The following is a 19,940-nucleotide window of genomic DNA, read 5'->3' on the forward strand; positions in this document are numbered from 1 at the left end:
ATGAAACTGCACAATGAAACTGCTGCCTTAAGTCGTTATAAAAATATCAAATTTGACAAAGAAATTTGGCTTTGTAGTTCAACATGTTGAAACTGGGTCGTTGTCTCTTTAAAAACTCCTGATCTTTTCGAAACTCCGCCTTCAGGAAGCCGTCACAGCTTCGCTCCTCCATTAACCCTTTAAAGTTTTTACCAGCATTTCACTGAGTAGCAGCTCGTAGCGATGCGCTGTTCCACCAGGTGTTTTGCTAATTGCTGCTGGCTAGTCTGAAGGAGCAGATTGGGGAAACTAGTCTGAAGGAGCAGATTGGGGAAACTAGTCTGAAGGAGCAGATTGGGGAAACTAGTCTGAAGGAGCAGATTGGGGAGCTTGGAAACTGCAGGAGGAGCTGCGCCTTGAAGCCGGGACTAGCTCTACCCAAGCATTTAGCACAACTGGATGGAGATTAAACATGAGAATCAAGGTATGTTTTTGATGAGGGGACAACATTATAACCTGGTGTAAAGGTAAAAAAAAGACAATTTTACATAACACTGTCCCTTTAAGTATAAATAATCTACAGTGCCTGGTATAATTCTTCAAGTCTTTTTAATTCACAGCAAAAATACTTTTACTCCTAATTGAATAAAGCTCCAAGGGATGGGTGTCTGTGAGCACACAATACAAAATTCATCAAATTTACCAGCAATTTTGGAGGCGAATGTCTCCAGTCTCCTTTTCTACGTTCAGACCCTATTAAACTACATGAAGAGGACTCCGTTGCTACCGGCATTGCCTCGGTAAATAACCTACCACATGGGGGAGAGAGGCATTGTCACTGGTAATTGAAGAGACAGATGCCTTTGCCTGCCTGAGAAACCCTCCATGGACTCAGACCGTGAGAGGGACAAGCTGGTGCTTCAAAGATTGCACCCAATGGGGGGATAAAACGAATCAAGAATGCAGACTGAAATATTTATGCTGATAATGCAAAATCCTTCAACTTGGCGAGATGATGGGGCAAAAGTGTTCCTGGGCGCCGAACGAGGACGTCATCCTAACGAGAACTCTGCTGCCATCTGTTATCATGGCGTCTCTGAGTTCCTCTTGGTTATAGGTTTTCACATGAGAGTAATTCTTAGCCACTCTCTGAGATGTTCCCGCCAGGGAGACGGGAAGCAAGATGGCAGTTTAGTGCACTAAACTTACTCCTCCGCTCGCATCAACAGGGACTGCTGGTGGTTCTTGATGTCATTTTAATGGAGCCGCTTGTATTCTCCAGAGCGCGTTCCTCTCAAGCCGTTTCTAGTCAAAACACTGGCGCCGTTCGGAAATACCTCTCTGAAAATGGTCTCAAAAATGAGAAGAATAGGAGCGGAGATGACATACTCCCACAAGCTAAGACCCTTGGTGGCGACTGCAAGCAGTAATTTCTTTTTCAGTCTCCAGTGAAAACAAGGACTTGAAAGAAGGTTGAGTTTTAGACGTGAAAGCTTATAACTGTTGGAAATTAAATTTGTTTCACAGTACAATGTGAGGAACAAATACAGTCAACATACAGTAGCATGTTTTCTGGGAGAACTTGAGTTCAAAACATGATAAGTACAACTTTGTGAAATAAAAGAGAATGGATATTTAGATGTTCACAAGACAAAAACTTGCAAGCAAAACTTCTCTGCATGAGACTTTAAAGTTAAAATTAGACACTTTGGTCACTGTCCAACTGCATGAAGGCATAAAATCTGTGCCAATCACTGCAGCAAATCAGAAGAGACATTGCTGCACCGGCATCCAAGGGCATATTAAAGGATGGAGAATGGAAGCACTTACTATTTATTTTTATTGCAGAGAGCTCCTGCATGGTTTTAAATGTACATATATGTTTGATTTAAAAAAAAATCTACATAATTTTAGAGCATATTTTCAATTAGGAAGAACTTTTTGAAAATTGCATTTAATTTTTAAAAAATTCCAGAAATGAAACTGAAGTGGCAATTTTCATTTTGGTGTTTATGGAAATAAAATAGGGCAAAACAAACCAAAAACTCCAAAAACAGCAGAACTTGATGCAATAAGTTTTCAGTGAATAAAATAAACAGTCTGAACCTGCCTCTTTATTTTCTTAGACATTGTAAAGGAAGTTGCTTTTATTATATAACATTTGGTTTATTCAGGCTGCAGGAAAGAGCAGGATTTAAACAGACAACAGGAAGTGACAAAAATATATATTTTTTCACAATATAATTTTTTTTCTTTTTGCTCTACTTTAGATGCATGTGTAGCTGTAAAATTAGATCCACTTGTTTATCTGACCAGAATTAACAGCTTTGGTTATCTTTAGCTCGGTAAAGAGAACTTTGTGTTCTCTGCATGTGATAAACAACCAATAAATTCAACATATGATAGCAAAAATTTGTGAGGCTGGAGTTAATTATCCTGAATTTTCCCTCAGTGGACAATAAAGGCCATTTCTATTCTAATTAGAAATCTGCTAAAAAACTCCAGCATAGCATTAGACATCTCAAAGAGAAAAGGCCTGGATGTGCTGTAGGAGAAAGATAAGCATATCATAATGAAGATAAGATTGTTTTGTGACTTCCTTGAGACTTTAAAGAGCACTTTCAAGTTCCCCTCGGTGCATCTTCTTACATAATTAATACAAAACTACAGAAGAAGAAAGCAGCAATGAATCACAAGTTAAGGATCCATGTTGAAATCTCTCTTCCTTTAAGATGAAAAATAAATTCCTCTTATTTTTAACATGCATGCAGCAGAGAGTGACAGAAAACATGGAGGGCAAGGGAAATTGAACAAACAAGCACCGCACAGCAGCGTATTGAACCGTGGAAGCTGCTGTCATGTCGGATGTGGCCCAGCCGTCAGGCCAGCTGGGTGTCTTTTTTTAATCATTCTTTCAGCTTCATTTAAAAGTTATTTTTCTCCTCATCCTTTCCCCAACACTTCAGCCAAGTATTTTCCATCCTCCAGAGGAGAGCGCACCCTATACTTTACCTTTGTGACCTTAATTTGAGCCCCCCCTCCGGCTGCAATGCACAGCTGTAATTAGTATAAAGTGAGCTCTTCAGTCATGCATGAAACCGGAGACTCCACACAGACACGCAGGAAGAGGACCAGAGCTTCATCTGTCACTCAGCCAACGATATTTTACGTGTTCCCGCAAATCTAAATATGTCCCGCTGTGCCACTGAGGCGCAGATCTAATAAATGTTTGCATGAGCACTAATGATCCTGCATTCATTACAGCTGGCAAATTTAATCTACTAACAAGGTGCATTCTGGTAATTAATGGTGTGGTTTGAAAGCACAAAATGAAGATGAAAGAAAAAATATCTCAGATGCTGTGCAAAGTCTTCAGCTCTGCATTTCGTTGCAGTTTGAAGCTGAAGCTTCCAAAGCTCATTTTTGTATACGGAGAATTTAACTTCAGGGAAAAATGTAAACACATTTCAGTTGTTACATAAGGGTGTTAATGAAAGCTGATTGCAGAGTTGCAACACAACCAGAATAGCAACTTTCTGGGTCTCCAACAAGTTTATGTTAAACTTGACCCTCTTGCAATGCAACTTTGAAAATCAATCAAACATACAACTGTGCGATATTATCTATTGCTTGAGTCTGGAATGATTGACTTCAGCAAACAGTTACCAATGGGTTCCAAGCTCCACTCAACATCTTAATAAAGTCAAATGCCCAAAATAAAATACGTACAACAGAGTACATTTAATCACAGAGGTAAACGAAGAAAACCAGACACAAATCAACCAGAAAAAAGACAAATTAGGTAAAATATTTACCTGTAAGCAACTATTTTTCCTTCAGTATGTTAAGTTAAATTAAACTGAATGTGCTCTGTTTTAGATCAGGTAGAACTGTTAGCATTATTTCTATTTGCTGAATATCTAAATAATGTGCAACATAAGATTTTAGCAACTAGCAAAATCAAATCCATTTTCCCCTAAAGCCTCCAGAAACTCTTTTTGAAAAATCTTTTAAAACAAATCTAAATGATATTTTCAAAATAATAGCCTCAACATTGCAGAATTATTTGTATATTAATCAATCAATCAAGATTATTTGTACAGCCTTTAATCCTGGTAATGATATTCAGGTGATAGAAGGCTGACTTTGTAAATGTCTTTATGTGGCTCTGAAGGTTCAGGTCTGATACCAGATCCAAAGTCAATAACTTCACTTTTGTTTCTGTTCAGCTGGAGAACAGAAACATATAACATATTGTTATAGAGTTACCTGTTGATATTGTAACGTAGAGTTGTATATCGTCTGCATAATTATGGTAGCTAATCTTATTTTCTGTTACAGCATAAGCTAATGGGAACATATAGATATTGAATAGGAGGAGTCCTGAGATTGAGCCTTGGGGTACTCCGTACTGTAGGCCTCTGAAGGAAAATAATGGGACCCATTTAACTGCCACAGAACTATCTATTCAGACTTCCCCAGATGAACAGTAATGCTCTCAAACACAGATTTGTGACTTTCTATCTCCCAAACAGCTGATCAGATTAACACAGATTATCAAATACAGATCACCTTGTACCCAAACAAGATGGCATAGCAGACAGGATAAGACAGAGACACACAAACAGACTAACTCAGTCGCAGACACATTTGGCTGTTGTCAGAGGAGCATTCGCCGGGCGGCATGAAATATCTTGAGATATTTCCTAGTGATCCGCTGCTACTCACCGTCTGATACGTTACAATAAACTTCATCATATGGCCGACAGGCATGTTCTGGGTGAGGAATGCTCTCATGCTGGGCAGGGCCGGCTGGTACTGGATCTTTGCTGGAGGATAAACAAAGACAGGAAATAATCTTAGAAAGCAACTACAGTAAAAAATGGAATGGAAAAGCGTATTTTTTTAGGCAATTTTTTTAACATTTTCATGGCTTGTTTTTGTCATCTCAGAAAAGGAAAAACAAATATATTCAGAAAAAACAACAACTAATCTGCACTGGATTTGACCTTTCACATATAAATTGCTTATATAAAAACTAACTTAAAAAATGTCCTTGCTGGATTTGAAGTTGTGGCCCGAACAAAGTTTTTATGTATTCATTACCTCAAGAGGAGCCAAAGTGATAAGAGTAGTTCTCTGAATGCCTGTCAAAATATACCAAGGTTTTCTTACATGGATGCTTTTATTTAGCCAATTTAGAAATTCAGAAAGCTTTGGGATAATGCCATCTCTGAATCTAACGGAATAAAAAAATGCATTTTTATTGTAGACTGTAAACTAATGTAAACTTCTTTCATCTATTTTTGCATAAATCTGAAAGATTTGCATTTTTTTTTTCTTTAGCTTTTTCTGAGCGTCAGTAGCATTTTTTAAGCAACGCTTCGGTACGATCAGATATGATGATTTAATAACCGTTTCCTAATGGCTCCATTTCAGTTGACATGCAATCAATTTCAGTGTCTGTTCTAAACACCGAAACTTACTTGATTCGTTAATTGCCGACTTGTTTAGTGGAAAAAACAGAACTCATTCTTCTGACTAAGTTTTGACAGATTGGAACCTGTTAATTTAATTTACTGAGTTTATCAAAGGTTCCCCACACAACGTCTAATCTAAACTGACTTGTTTCCATTAAGGTGCTGAAAAGTTCTCGTCACCACCACTGCATTGAGTTGACTTTTCTTGATTGGTTTCTACAAAGTGTTTGATTTTAATTAAGACATTTTGTTCAGTGGAGACGAAGGTTCATCAAAGTCCTCAAGGTTTAAAATTGGATCGTTTAATTTTCAATCTGTTCTGTTTGGTTGTTTTCAACCTTTTTTTTTTAATTATTTCTTTTCATGACTACCAAACATCTTTTTCAATTAATGTCACTATTTTTGTAAATAACATGTTTTGTATTAAATCCAGCAGCTTTCATTGGTCAGATAGGATTAATCACTTCAGCATTTCAGGTTAATCTGAAGTGCTGATTAACAGCACCTAAACTAATCTTTATCGTCAGTCAACTCCCACAAAATCAAGCTATTTTGCTAGATTCCTGCAGTGCTAATCCCCAGGAGGCAAAGCGAGACCATTTCTGAACGCCTGGCAGGTGAGGCAACATCTGGCCAGAAGCCAGGCTATTAACAAATGAACCACAGGAAAGAGGTGATGCATCATTTTTCAACTGTCAAGACCTGCCACTAACCTCAAAACAATGCTGAACTAAATTTATGAGCCACTGGCAGTAAAGTTGAATAACTGGGAAATGATAAGTGGCAGCAAACTAATTTGACATGGTCACACAGCCGTTCGAAGGACACCAGCACATGCAGAACTTAAAGCTCGTCAATCGGTGCCTCATGCTGGCGCCTTTTTGTTTTGAGCTGATGGAGAATTACCTTGTACTTGGCTTGGATCGGATACAATGTCTGGCTGAAGTATCCAAGAACAAATTGTGACGAATATGATTTGGATTTTATGTAATAACTCAGCAGAAAGTAGTGCATAATTATTAATTGGAGGAAAAAGACGTAAGAGTCGGTACTTTAAAGAGCTGCTTTAACTTCGCACATCCAGTGGTTGACATTTCTGAAAATCTGAGAGATTCATGCACTCAAACAATATATCCAACTTCAGTACCACTTTGATCTCAATAAATACAATTTAAATACAGTTTTATGTTTTCTTTTGCTCCTGTCTTTAAGAAGACCAATAAACATTTATCTTGGTGTTTCAAATAAACACCAAGATTGTGACAAGAAGGTAAGATATACTTGTGCATGAACTCTTTTAGTCATAATCAAGACCATGTGGCATTGAAGATGTCACTCAAACTCACAAAATAAATGTAAAAATGAAAAGAAAGTCTAAAAACCTCTGAAAGGGAGTTTTTCCACTGAAGTGGAAAGTAGTTGGATCACTACTCAACGTTTCCAGACACCCATCAATTTCTTCTCTTGGCCTTTTGAATGTGCATTGCTTTTGGCACCTTTTGAAGACCTTATTGATCATTCTGCCATGCTGCTCCACAGGGAATACAGCAAGGAAGGCCTGAGTCTGTCAACGACAAGATCGACTTGTCCAAGAGAATCTCAACTATAAATGAATGGACCTCCTTTATAGCAGCTAAAGGATCCATTAAAGGAGCAGCAGCTCAAACCAGTGAAGCAACCCCCAATATTCATGTTTTCATTTCTGGGGTCAAAGACTTTTAAAGACGACAACTCAAAGTTGTGTCCAGCAAACTGAGTGCAGAATTATTTAACCAGCAAAGATAAATGAGTCCAGAGAGAACAAGCACATTTTAGGTGTAAAATTAAGACCACTGACAAAGAGAGGGTTGTTTTTAGTTTTTTAATGAGCATCAACATTTGATGAGAGCCAAACATTTTTTGTTGTATTTTTACAAATTAAATAAAAATAGTTTTGTTTCTCACTGTCTCAAGTTAAATTAGATCAAATTTTCTTCTTTTAGCTTAGCTAATTATCCAAAAGTAATACTATTTGCTAAATGTCAGAAAACAAGAAAATTTTTTGTAGATTCAAAAGTTTACATACATTTGGTCAGGAATATCAGGAATTACTGTTTTTTAAACCTTTTTTTTTCTCTAATTTTTTTCTTGTATTTTTCCTTTTTCCTCTTGTTTTTTATTAGTTTTTTTTGCTTGCATGATTCTCATGGTCTTTAAAGTTTGTGATTTAGACACTTATTATATTTTAAAACAGACAATTCATAACTTCATAATTAATATATTCCTTTTTTCTCTTTTCTGTTGCCCCTACATCAAATGTGTCAAACTCGAGGCCTGGAAATTCACGCAAAATCAACAAATCCCTGCACTTTTTGTGCTAATACATAATTGGGAGTTTATTGAAGATTTATCTAAAAAATTATCAAAAAACTTTCTTGTACTAAACATCTGCCTCTGTCTTGATGTCAGATTAGAGTCTGATCTCTACACTGAGTAAAGCACAAATATTGCAAATATTTCCAAATTAGTACCACAAACACTGAAGTTTTATTCCAAAAATAGTATCACAAAATACTGAAAAGATGTTCAATAATAATTGATTTTAAGAATTCAATGATGTTTTGACAGTTTCTGAACAGTTTTTATCAATACGTTCTGACACAACTGGCCCTTTGCAGACTCAATACATGTAGCCACATAAAGAATGTGTCAGAAGGAGATGCTCTCATTCTGTGTTTATATTATTATTTATATTAATATTATGAGCGCTACAACTTGATGAAAGACGCTTTAAAAATGTTGGAATGTGTTCCAACATTTTAAAAGTAAAATCAACCCAAATCATGTAATTTTCTGAAATTCTTACAGCATATCTTTTCATGGTATTTTAAAGAGTGAGTGTCAAAACAAATTCTGGCCTCTAAACCCTGTTTCCCCAAGTTATCTTAATCTCACGTTCTCATTTTAAAGCACCGTTGCAGTTCATCCTGTCTCAGTCCATTTTGACAAACACACCACTAGAAACCCGCTGACCTTCCCTTCTCAATTTCCTCCGTCACAGAGATCTGAGTCAAATTGCAGTAAGAGCTGAGGAGAAGGCTTCAACATTTTCCAGTGCCGTCTTAAGTAGAACTTTCGAGCAGTGCGAAAAGCCCTCTCAAGGTCTGACAGTGAAACATGAAAAGTCACTCAAGTACATGCATTTTATCAAAGAATTGATGATTCAAGGATTAAGCTTGCCAATGGAAATGTATGGTGAGCAAAATAAAAGCTGAGGTTTATTACCCTACGTGCTATGAAATTAGATAATTTTCTTTATGTCCAAAAAGCAACAGACTAGAGGAAAAAAATGCAACCTGACAAACATAAGGGGAAAATGAAAAATATGCACAACATTTTTATTTTAGTGTGCGGCTGAGGCAATTTAATGTGAATCAGGAAAGAGCAGCAATGAATCGTTTCTTTTTTTTTTTTTTAATCATAAAGATACAAAGTACCCCTTACCTCACAATTCTGGGAAGGTATCCATACATGCGGCCAATTTTAAAGAACAAGGCAATAATGACAAATGGATGCCATTAAAACAAGAAGAAAAATTACAGCAATAAACTGTAAGGCCATCAGAAACTGGGAACATTCTTCATCAACCATTTAATCTAAATGTTAAAGATAGGTTTACATCTCAAAGCAGGTTCCACCACAGACCCTTTAGTGAATTACCTACTCAGACCTCTGACACTTATGAAAATGGAAAGCTGTGCAGCTGAAAGAGACCGCCTCCAACATTTTTCTGTGCATATACTATCATTAACATACTGGCATGTCTTGTGGTAAACTACTCCCCTATAACTTTTTACATTGAACAAACAACAAACTTTAATGTATTTTATGTGACAGATCAAAACAAATACATGCAAAAGTGGGGACTATAAGAGAAAGATGTTTAGTTATGAACTGAAAAATGCAGTTTACATTTAAACAAGCTCCTAAATTGGTCACAAAAGCTGATTAACAAACTGCATCATAAATCCAGAGGAACACAGACGAGTTGGGGAGAAGGTTGAAAGCAGGGTTGGGTTATAAAACAACCTAAACTAGAAGATCTCAAAGAGAACCCCTCAGTTCAGCAATACTTTAAAGTTACTGCATAATTGTACAGTAACTTGTGTTGGTCTATCATAAAGTCTACAATGAACTGCATTTACCTCTTAATATGCACAACATTTTTATCATAAAGATACAAACTACCCCTTACCTCACAATTCTGGGAAGGTATCCATGCACATGGCCAATTTTAAAGAACAAGGCAATAATGACGAACCAGAAGCCCTTAGAGGTCTGCAAGATTGATACAACAAAACTTTATTGTATTGTGGTGCTAAGGCATTCAGTGATTTATAAACTAACAAAAGTATTTTAAAGTCTATTCTCCTAGCCAGTGCAGGAGCTTTAAAACTGGGTGATGTGCTCCATCTTCCTGGTTTTAGTCAGAACACCAGCAGCAGCATTCTGGATCAGCTACAACTGTTTAGGCACTGTTGTAGTAACCAATGTGCAGAGGGGTTCCTCTAGATCTCACTGAGACATTAGTCCTTTAAAATGTTCCTCAAGAGAAAGAAGGCTGGTTTTGTAACTGTCTTTAAGTGGCTCTGAAGGTCCAGGTCAGAGTCCATCACTGCACCAGGTTTCAGGCCTGATCGTTTAGTTTCTAGCTGTAACAACTGAAGCTGTGTGTTGACTCTAGATCGTTCATCTTTGGGTCCAAAGACAACTCCAGTTTTGTTTCTGTTCAGATTGAGAAAGTTAACTGACTTGTCCACTAACTGAAATATACTCAGCTTAAAAATAATTTCATCGTTTGGCAGTCTAATAGTCGGGGAAGTTTTGTTTATTATCCGCTAAGCATTCACCAAGTTGCTCATGAGCAGAGATGCAAAAAGTACTGAGAAAGTTTAAATTATTTCCACTGTGTTGAAACTGGATGAGATAAGAATCACACCGTGTTAATTATCTCCGCCATCGCTGGAGCTCCTACTTCATGTCTAATCCCTGAATTAGGTTCCATTAGTTTCATTCACAGCACAGCAAACGCGCTGACCCAGAAATCTGTCTCACACCGAGTCAGCTGGCAAATCGGTTCAAATGTGCTGCTTACCTGTTTTCCACTAATGTAAACAAGGCTCTTGTTTAAAAAGTAAGTGGCAGATGCAATCTCTTCCACGCCACTGGACAGGCCTGCTTTATTTACACAGCAGCTTCCCCTCCATGAGAAAATGGATGTTAAATAGATGTTTCTTGGCTGATTGTCGAGTTGGGTCAAAGTCAAAGTTCGGATACTTTTGAAAGAGTTGCCAGGAAGTTAGGCATTACTCCGCTGGATGAAAAATATATGCACACATGGGTAAGTGTGACACGGCCTGACAGACTGCGCCAAACCCCGTCCCACCCTAAAATAACAAAAAAACAAAACAGAAACAAGAAAACATGTTGAAGCGAGCTGCTAAATTAGCATGCCTAATTGCATTATACTCAAAGTGGCTGCTGTGAAAGGCTGCACTGGGATTTTAGTCTGTGAAGTGGCAAAATGAGCAAACGTGGTAAACTAACAGCTTTTCCATGCATACTAATCTCAAAAATGCACTGAGACCAAACTAGTTCATAAATCATTGAGGTGAGTGAGGACAGTGGCAACAAACAGGATAGAAAAATGGCAGTAGTCATCATAAATAATGGATGGATGGATGATGGATGATTGGGGAGATCAATCCAGAAGCCAAGAACAGGACAGGCATAACTTATCGGCAGTGAGCCAGACCAACAATGGACCTAAAGTCATCTCGTTTCTTCAGATGCTCTTTAATTTGCTCAAGAGTAAGATATATGAGAATTGATTTGAATGTGTCTTAACGCGAGATCTGTACACAACAGATCCATGTTGAGCCTCACTGCTCTACATCTTTACTGTCCATAGATTGACTTCCACAAACAAACTCACCATCAACTGCATCTGTCCTGTTTCCTGCCCCGGCAGGGTATTAAAGTGAAACATGGCACATGCTGCTTCCTTACCACGGTGAGGTCTCAATCACTCAGCTGACTTCCTTTTATTTCGAGGATCCTCGTCAACTTCACCACGCTGATTTAAGGCCCAAGCGTGGAACAGTGGCATAAGAGCTAAAGCAATCCATGCTGCATAATTCAACGGCGCTCTCAGACCTGTCTCATTAGGAATCCTGGCCATGTTCCATTGCTCTGAGTGTGAGGCTCTGAGTGACAGATCTGCAGCCAGCTTAGTACAAACAGGCACAGTCACAGCTAGGCTGGAGCTTGGGCTCCTAGCAGGCCAGCTTTGACTCCCATTTCAACTTCAACCTACATCAGCTCCACTCCCCGCTTCCCCTCATCTCATTTTTCAATTTCTACATCTTCTCTTGCTCAGTCTAAGTGCTACTCTCATGTCTTGGTCTCCCCCAATAGGGATCTGACCGAGAATCAAGGTTCAATGCATGTTTCATGAAAGAACTGGAAAAGAATTGGGTGAATGAACAGATGGGACTGTTGCAATTTTTAGCTCTGAAATCAAATCAGGAAGTGGCAACTGATTTCTCAATGCAGTTCTTGAGTCTTCAAAATTACCTCAACCAAATTTCAAGCTCCTCCACATTTTTCAAGATTACTTAGGAATCTTGGAGAAAACGGTGAGAGCAAACAAAACTGGAAATCGTTACTTCTTACCCTTTGTGGTCTTAGCGCGACGCTCCAAAGGAGCGCAGCAAATGTCACGGTTTGACATGGCAATAGGCAGGGGCTTGTCCAGTCAGTTTTACTTGACTTCCAAAACCAAACAAAAAATAAACTTGTAAAATGATAAATGGACTTATGAAGAGGTTTTCCAAAGATTTTGACCCCTCAAAGTCTTTACACAAGAGTCACATTCATCTAGTCGCAATCATAAACATGCACACATATATACACCCTAACCCCACAGAATAAAACTTGTGGGATCTATACAGCAAACTGTCTTGACCATCTGTAGTCTTCCTCATCTTCACCTTTGGTGGAACAGCCAATCAGTGGTTCCACCATGTAGTATTTGGCAAGATTTTACCTCAGCAGGTTTTGTTTCCATCATCAAAAATTATGTGTGGAGGCGTTTTTACCAAACAAATCTATCATGGCCTCACAATGAACTCCATAATAGGCAGAATTTTCTTCAACGAAAGTATAATCTGTTTGTTGTTTTTGTGTTTTTTTTTAGTTATGTTGCCCAAGGATCACTTGGCGACCAATTGGGTATGGAAACAAAGTTCAATACAGATTATGATCATTTTGTGACAACTTGGGATTTTAACTGGGATTTTTAGGATCTTTGTGCATCTGCCCCTATTTTCTTCAGTTAAACTTAAGAATAATTCAACCTAAAACAGTGTGGCAGGCATGAAATAACATGGCTTGAACAAAGTGATTCCCAAATAGCTATTAGCTGAACATCTGGCATCAACAGAAGGATGACGCATCTCTTACCTGCTGTGAGCTCTTAAAAGGATTTTAACTTTTAGTTAGCGTTACATTTTTCACACCATCATGTTCAGGTACAAGCTGTTCAAAGCTACATTCTTTTTCATCTTTCCACAGCATACAAACTGAAAGGTTCTGAAAACGGCTATTTCTAGATTTGAGGTTGTTTGAAGTGCAAGTAAACAGCCTAGTGAGGGCAAAGGTCGAGTTATGCATTTATCACAATATGTACTATCTTTTATTAGACACTCAATATGATGCAGTTTTATTTGGTCAGATTATGCTGCGGGGAATATTCAGATGGATCAGATGTGGAAAAAAATTTTCATTGTTATAATTAGGAATATTTTAAAAACAAAAAACTCCTTGTGAATAAAGTTTATTTTAAAAACAAAGCTTCATAAATCTATGCTGTCAGTAACTTGCTGCTGTATGAGGAGATGTTGGTAAATGCATATATTCTGACTTCTGCTTCTGTATTCATTAGATCAGTAGTCATGAAATGTACTGAATTGACAACATCAGGATGTTTGGACTGAAAGCATCATTTCTCTGTATAAGAGATATCCTGCGGTGGCAATTTTATGACACCATTATGGAGTTTTATTGTGTGTTTCTGACTTCATATTGGATTATATATACAAGTGGGTCTGATGAAAACAATGTTCAAATGTTCACTGCTATGAAAAGCAAAAGCATCATTGTCTCAATAACACTGGATTTCTTTTTACATTTATCTGATATATTATTCATGCATTTCACAAATTTTATCTTGGGTAAAGACATTTAATGCACCAAACCACTCCATCTGTTGTAATATAGTAAAAAAAATAAATAAATTCAGGTATCACTACATTGTGTTTCCATTTTTCAGCTTTCACTAAAATGATCCCTTGCTCCTTTTGAAGGGAATAATAGATCAGAACAAAGAGTCTCAAAGAGTCGACTATCGCACGCAGTAATTCATAAGGCTACCTAGTCGGGTTGAAATGTTCAAATATTCGATCTTTTCTGCACCAAGGAGTCAAATTCTCACATTTCCCATTAACCCTTTGCAGCCATGTCACGAAATCATTTGAGGCGCCAGATGGATGTTGGAAGTGAAGGAACTGAAATTGTTTCCAAAGTTGTTTTTGCCAGTTTATTCATGGCTTCTACTTGTTCAAGTCAAGCTAATTTGTCGGTGAACGTAACGGACCTTGTTGGGGCTCATGGACGGTGATATTTACTTAGAAACCGATCCATACCTCTTCCCTCCTGACGCCTTGATCAAGATGCTTACTTGGCCTGAATTCACGCCACATTATTTATGTCATTATATCATAAACGGCGTTTCTCTTTTCAGCGGATCAGCATTAAAAACGTACAAGAGACGAGATGCTAACCAGTTTTTTTTCCCCCATACATGCTAGGTTACTAATGGTTAGATGCACCTTCTCCATAATGCGATATGTGATATCTTTTCAATCATACTTATTTATAAAGTATATGAATGTTAATGTTCTTAACTTGTAAAAAGTGTTGGCTACAAATCCGCAATTACACTGAGGGCTGACGGTCATTATGACTGACAGCTGCTGTCCATCATCGCCGTATGTTTCCTCCTCATTAAAAGTTAGACAATAAAATGACAAGTTTGGTTTTCACCTTTGACCCAGACGACCACGCGACACCCTATGACCATTTTAAAGTGAAATCAACTAAATAAAAGCGACATTAGGCTACCACATGCATGTTTTTGACAGTCTTTCCAGGAGCGCATGCGTTGTTTTGACGCCCGTCACGGCAGGTGGCGTTTCAAAGAGCATGACGCAGCATGCAAAGTTAATAGGAATGAGTGAGAAGCATATCTATTTATATATTTCCATAATAACTATATTGATAATTCAGCTGCTATTTGAACAACATTGAAAATAGTCAGCAATCAGTGCTTCATTGGACTTTCCATAATAAAGATTTTATTCTGTACAACAGCCGACATTTGGATTGCAATCCAATGATCCACCTGATTTTTGTAATTTTAGGTTTGCCGGTAATTGTACCCTTAGAAAGTGTCGGCTGATTTCCTCTACTATTTCTATTTCTATACTCTGTTGCCTGATTGTTACCAGTAACAAACAACCTGACATTTTGCTTATGTTTAACTGAAAAATGATGAAGGATGAGATAAAAACAACATAAAGAATCGTCTCTGCATCCTTTCAAAAGCATTCTTGCTACTTCAGGTGCTTTTTGTTGTTTTTTAAAACAGTCATTTTTCTTCATGCTCAACCAAGATCTTCAGTATCACAGGAAGGAGGAAACGAGCAGAAACTATTAAGACAAATGATTTAGCACAAGTTGAAAGTGAAATATGAAACATATAGTTTATAATAAATCAATTTAATTTAGTTCCAAGGCTCATTAAAGGTTTAAATGCTAAATTTCACTTCATCTTTCTCTTAAATTAAGCTTAAAGGAGCTACTACTGCCATTGCATTTTTACAGGAAGTACTCCTGGATAATGATTCTGTTTTCGTTAAAGGGGAATTTTCCGTTCCCGTATTGAAAGCTCTGAATAAGTCTTTACAATCTGATGGGTTTCCTTAGACAGACAACATCTGAACAAATGTGAATATTTACATAGTTCAATATGGAATGTTTGCATTTCATGATTGGCTTCAAGTGAAAGTTTTCTTTCCTTAAATTACTTTATTTAAACACACTTAATCGAAGCTAAAGTGAATTAAATAAACGGAATAAGGACAGCTACAACAAGCATAATTAAAAAAAACGTTAATAAATTTAGACAAGTTTTTAACAACATAATGAGGCCATGAAGAACAGAAGTCTTGATTTGACATTTCCACTGTTTGTAAGGCAGATAATTTGTAAAACTGATTACAAAAAAACAAAAACAAAAGGCTCTTTGGAGCCCTACTGTCGAAACATCAGCTTTACAGTTCATCTTAAATCAGAATAATCTCAGAAAGTTACTTTCAATAATTTCTAAACTCTTAATTCATTAGACAGAGTGACACATTTAAGACAGTAATGTTAATTTAATGATCAGACTTGCATGTAATGAAAGTATAAATTCAACAATATAAAATATTTTTTTGTAAAGGCTTCTGCGCCGCCTCTAATGTAAACACATGTGCTGTACAGTAACTGCACTAAATACTCGGTTGTGGCCACTTCTGCATGAATTACTGCATCAATGCAGTGAAGCATTACGGTGCTCAGCCTATGGGGAAGGACGGGATGCTTGAAATTCAACCGTTATTTCATCTAAATATTATGACTCATCTCAATTCTACCATATTGAATAGTTTCTCTTTTGGATGTGTGAACTAAAATTAGACTTTGGGCTTGATAAGTGCATCTTCTTCTACCACACTTTTCTTTATTAACCTTTTTTATGGAGGCAATCAGTAACTCTCTACTAGACTAAACTCTTCAATAATACTCTAATTTAATGGAAGCTGATTTTCAAATTTCCCAGAAATGATACAAAACCAAACCATGTCAAAGGAATTTATAAAACGTGGGTCGCACAAATGAAATTCTAAAATAAAACCCTCGTCACTATTCTGTATTAGGAGGTGCCTGCATGGGAAAATACTTTGGGTTAAAAATGCTGGAATTTAATTTTCGACTTGGAATGATTTTTTCTCGTTATTTTAAGTGGGTGACTCCAAACTTCATGGTTCACGCCAAATGTGACACCCCTGCAGGTTTGCAAATGTTTCTCCACTTGGTAACTTGATTGCAGGGAAGCAGGCAGTGACGTGTTTACCACTTTCAGCTTCCCACACCCGAGCATAGCAAATGCCACCTTGCCCCTCCAGTTAAAAGTTTAGACCTCAACTCTGGCACCGGTTCCAAAAACCAAATTAAAGCAAATCCTGAGCCCGGAACCTGACCTCGGTCTGAATGCACTTAAGCCAAAGTGACTCCCGCACCCCGGAGCCAGAAAAAGATTGAGAAAATTTGTTGATATGAACGCATGGCCGCGCAGTCAGCCACATTTAACGGACCTGATGAGAGAGTGGGATATTCGCCTTCTGCATGAGTGAGGATTTGAGTTAGCGAGTCGAGGGAAACATGGGAGACGCACACTGACCTGCCAAATGAGGGGGGCAAGTGACGATCACAGCCCTGCACAGGAAGGTGTCGCTGGTCGTCATGACCCTGGCCCACTCGGCATCCTGCGTAAACAGAAAAAAACTTTCATTTTGTGAAGCATTTACTAGTGGATGCCATCTGGAGAAGCATGCAATCAATCACAGAAGGGACAAGCAGGATGTAACCAAGCTGGGGTTACAAGTTGACCTCACTTATAGTAAATGAAATCACTATTTCCTCAGTGCATACTTCTGTTGAAATTAAATTCACACTGGATGTTGGAAAAAAAAAAAACAAGTAAATTCACATAAAAAATGTAAGCTAATTAGTCAGCCAATTAAGTGGAAGAGAAAATGACTTTTTACCAACAGTATTGCACACACTTCCTGAAATGTAAATATTTTTGCATTTTTTGGTAGGTTCAAGGCATGCTCTGCATGGAGAAACTAGTTAGCTGCATTCTGGTGAATAAGTGCTCACATTCAAAGAAATCAGTGGGTTTTGTGATGTTTTAGTCTCATCCCACTTTTCCACACTTTTAAATTCGAAAAGTTCTGGAGGTCTTTTCTCCAGAACTTCTCCAATGTTTAGTTCTTTTCATAGATTTTCAATGGGACACAAGTTACTTTTTTTTTTCCTCTGAAACCAATTAAAAGTTTTCTTTATTGTGTGTTTTAATCAAAATGTCCTGGTATATTTCTCCATTGATCCTTCATTTATATTAAGTCACACCATGGTATTATACACAAACTTTACTTTGGGTATATTACTTTCTGGTGATGATGACATCAATATAGTTCTTAAATCCCACCTGGCCCGACGATATTCTCTGGCACATGCAAATCCCTTGTGACAACCTTGAAACAGCAAACCTTCAACAGTGGAGTCTCGCGTAATGAGTGTGCAATTGACTGCTTTACACTTCATGGTAAAAATGGTAATTTTCTATTTGAAACGGACGAAACAGACCAGACTTTCTACACACACAAGCTTGAGTTTGAATGAACTAAAAGCTGGTGAAGATGTGCCCTAAAACTCTCTGTAAGTGCTCTTTGGTTCTTGTAAAACTTGTTTAAATGTTGTTTTTTGTGTCAGTGGTTTGCTTATGGTAAAAATTACATTGTTTTCTCATTTCAGATTATAGCTCCCATCACACTCATGCAACTGTAACCATTTCCCTTATGTTTTGGAACTGTAATATTTTTTTTTTGAGTCCATTCACTTTTACTAATCGTACCACTCTGTGATACACTTTGGTAATGAGAAACTGAAATTAATGAACCTTTAAAAGCTATTATTTGATATTGAACCAGCTGGTATTGATTTGCACATAGCAGCAGACAGATTTCTGCTGGGGTTTTTTAGCCTTCTTGGTGCATGTTCGCTACATATTCCTTGTCCAATTCACTTCATTACACAACTTGATTTATGGACTAATTTGTTTTGATTTCTTTGTATGTGTTCCACACATACAAATGTCCAGTTGCTCTGGTGTGAGTTTGACGTCAACAAAACTATTAGAAATATATGTGTTGATATAAATTATACCTCTTTACCTGCTGTATCTGTGCATATTTGGTAGAGTGTCCTGAACTGTAGACTTCTTGAAGTAAAATTAAGTATTTCTGCGTACCATTATGTTTGTGCTGGTACTGGAGAACTATCAAATGCATAAAATAAATATCAGGCAACGTACAACACATTCCCCAAGCATTGACACCGGCCTTAAATCGTCTGATCTTTTACAGAGATCGGAGACTCTGACCATTAGTCTTTGCAATGTCCTTTAGATTCACTCTTCTGTTTAGCTCACAGTGCAGATTTTCTATACAAAGTGGGTCTGGGGATTCAAATGGAAAACTGAATTTGAGTCTGATGAGTCATATCTTTATGTTTTAGGTCACTATCTTGCTGAAAAACCCAGTGTCGACTCATGTCCAGCTTTCTTGGAAAGGCTATGACATTTTATTTTATTCTAAATGTCAAAATACTTTCAAGCAGCTCATGATGCCATGAACTCTATCTGGGCTCTCAGAGCCAGTGAGAAAGAAAGAAGAACAGCAATAGCACGTTAGTTTTATTAGATGTTCTAGAAGTTTTAGACAAGAAGCAACAAGAACATAAAAAAACCCTGCGGATTCTGGCTCATTACGTGTTCAGATGAAACTCCATATGACTGCATGAGTTGTGCATATTTCCCTTCACTGTGTCAGTGGAAAGTGTCAGATGACCAGGACGAAGAAGACTTTGCCACGCATCGTTGATATCAACTCCCATGGATCTGGACCAAACGGTCATGTTCTGTGGACACATTCAGTCCAAACTGGCACAAAAATATCAGCCATCTTGTTCGACTTTCAGCTGCAGAACTCACATTTTCACACAAATCCCAGCAAGTCAGGAATAACTTTATATCTTCCCCATTTCTCTCCAGCAGCGAAAATCATCCATACATTAAATTAATTAGTGACATGCATTTCCTGAGATACAAATGACATTATTACTTTAGATACGGTAGTCAGGAAACTGACTGAATTAGCAAATTGCTCTAACTGAATGCCATCATGCAATGCAAATGCACCAGATTAACATCAGTGCTCCTCAGTCAGGCTGGTAGACAGCATGTACCACAAGACTCCTGCTGTTCCACTTCTTGTTGGTTCTCCACACGGGAACGAAAAATAAATGATTAAACCGAGCTGGCAGCACTTTCTGAATGAATCACAGGCTGTGAATCACAGTTACAGCCACTCTTTTCAATTTCTGTCAATAACAGAATATTTATTGATGCTCTGTGCATCCCAGTGGAGAACAAACAGCTTACCGTTACTCAGAGTAATCTGACAACAAATTGTTAGAAAAAAAATAAGGTCCAAA

At 37.6% G+C, this 19,940-nt stretch overlaps 1 protein-coding gene across 2 annotated transcripts in view; it reads right to left on the minus strand.

The window, feature by feature from the left end:
* si:ch211-127i16.2 (probable flavin-containing monoamine oxidase A) overlaps positions 1-19,940 on the minus strand; it is a 59,256-nt gene that overhangs the window by 23,999 nt on the left and 15,317 nt on the right. For both annotated transcript variants that reach the window (XM_055040564.1, XM_055040566.1), the window contains exons 7-8: positions 17,062-17,146; positions 4,708-4,808 (exon numbers count right to left, since the gene is read on the minus strand). In XM_055040564.1, the coding sequence (XP_054896539.1) occupies positions 4,708-4,808; positions 17,062-17,146 (186 nt within the window). The remainder of the gene's footprint in view (positions 1-4,707; positions 4,809-17,061; positions 17,147-19,940) is intronic.

The sequence above is a fragment of the Poeciliopsis prolifica genome, unplaced genomic scaffold, assembly GCF_027474105.1.
Source record: "Poeciliopsis prolifica strain line A6 unplaced genomic scaffold, Auburn_PproV2 SCAFFOLD015, whole genome shotgun sequence".
NCBI lineage: Eukaryota > Metazoa > Chordata > Actinopteri > Cyprinodontiformes > Poeciliidae > Poeciliopsis > Poeciliopsis prolifica.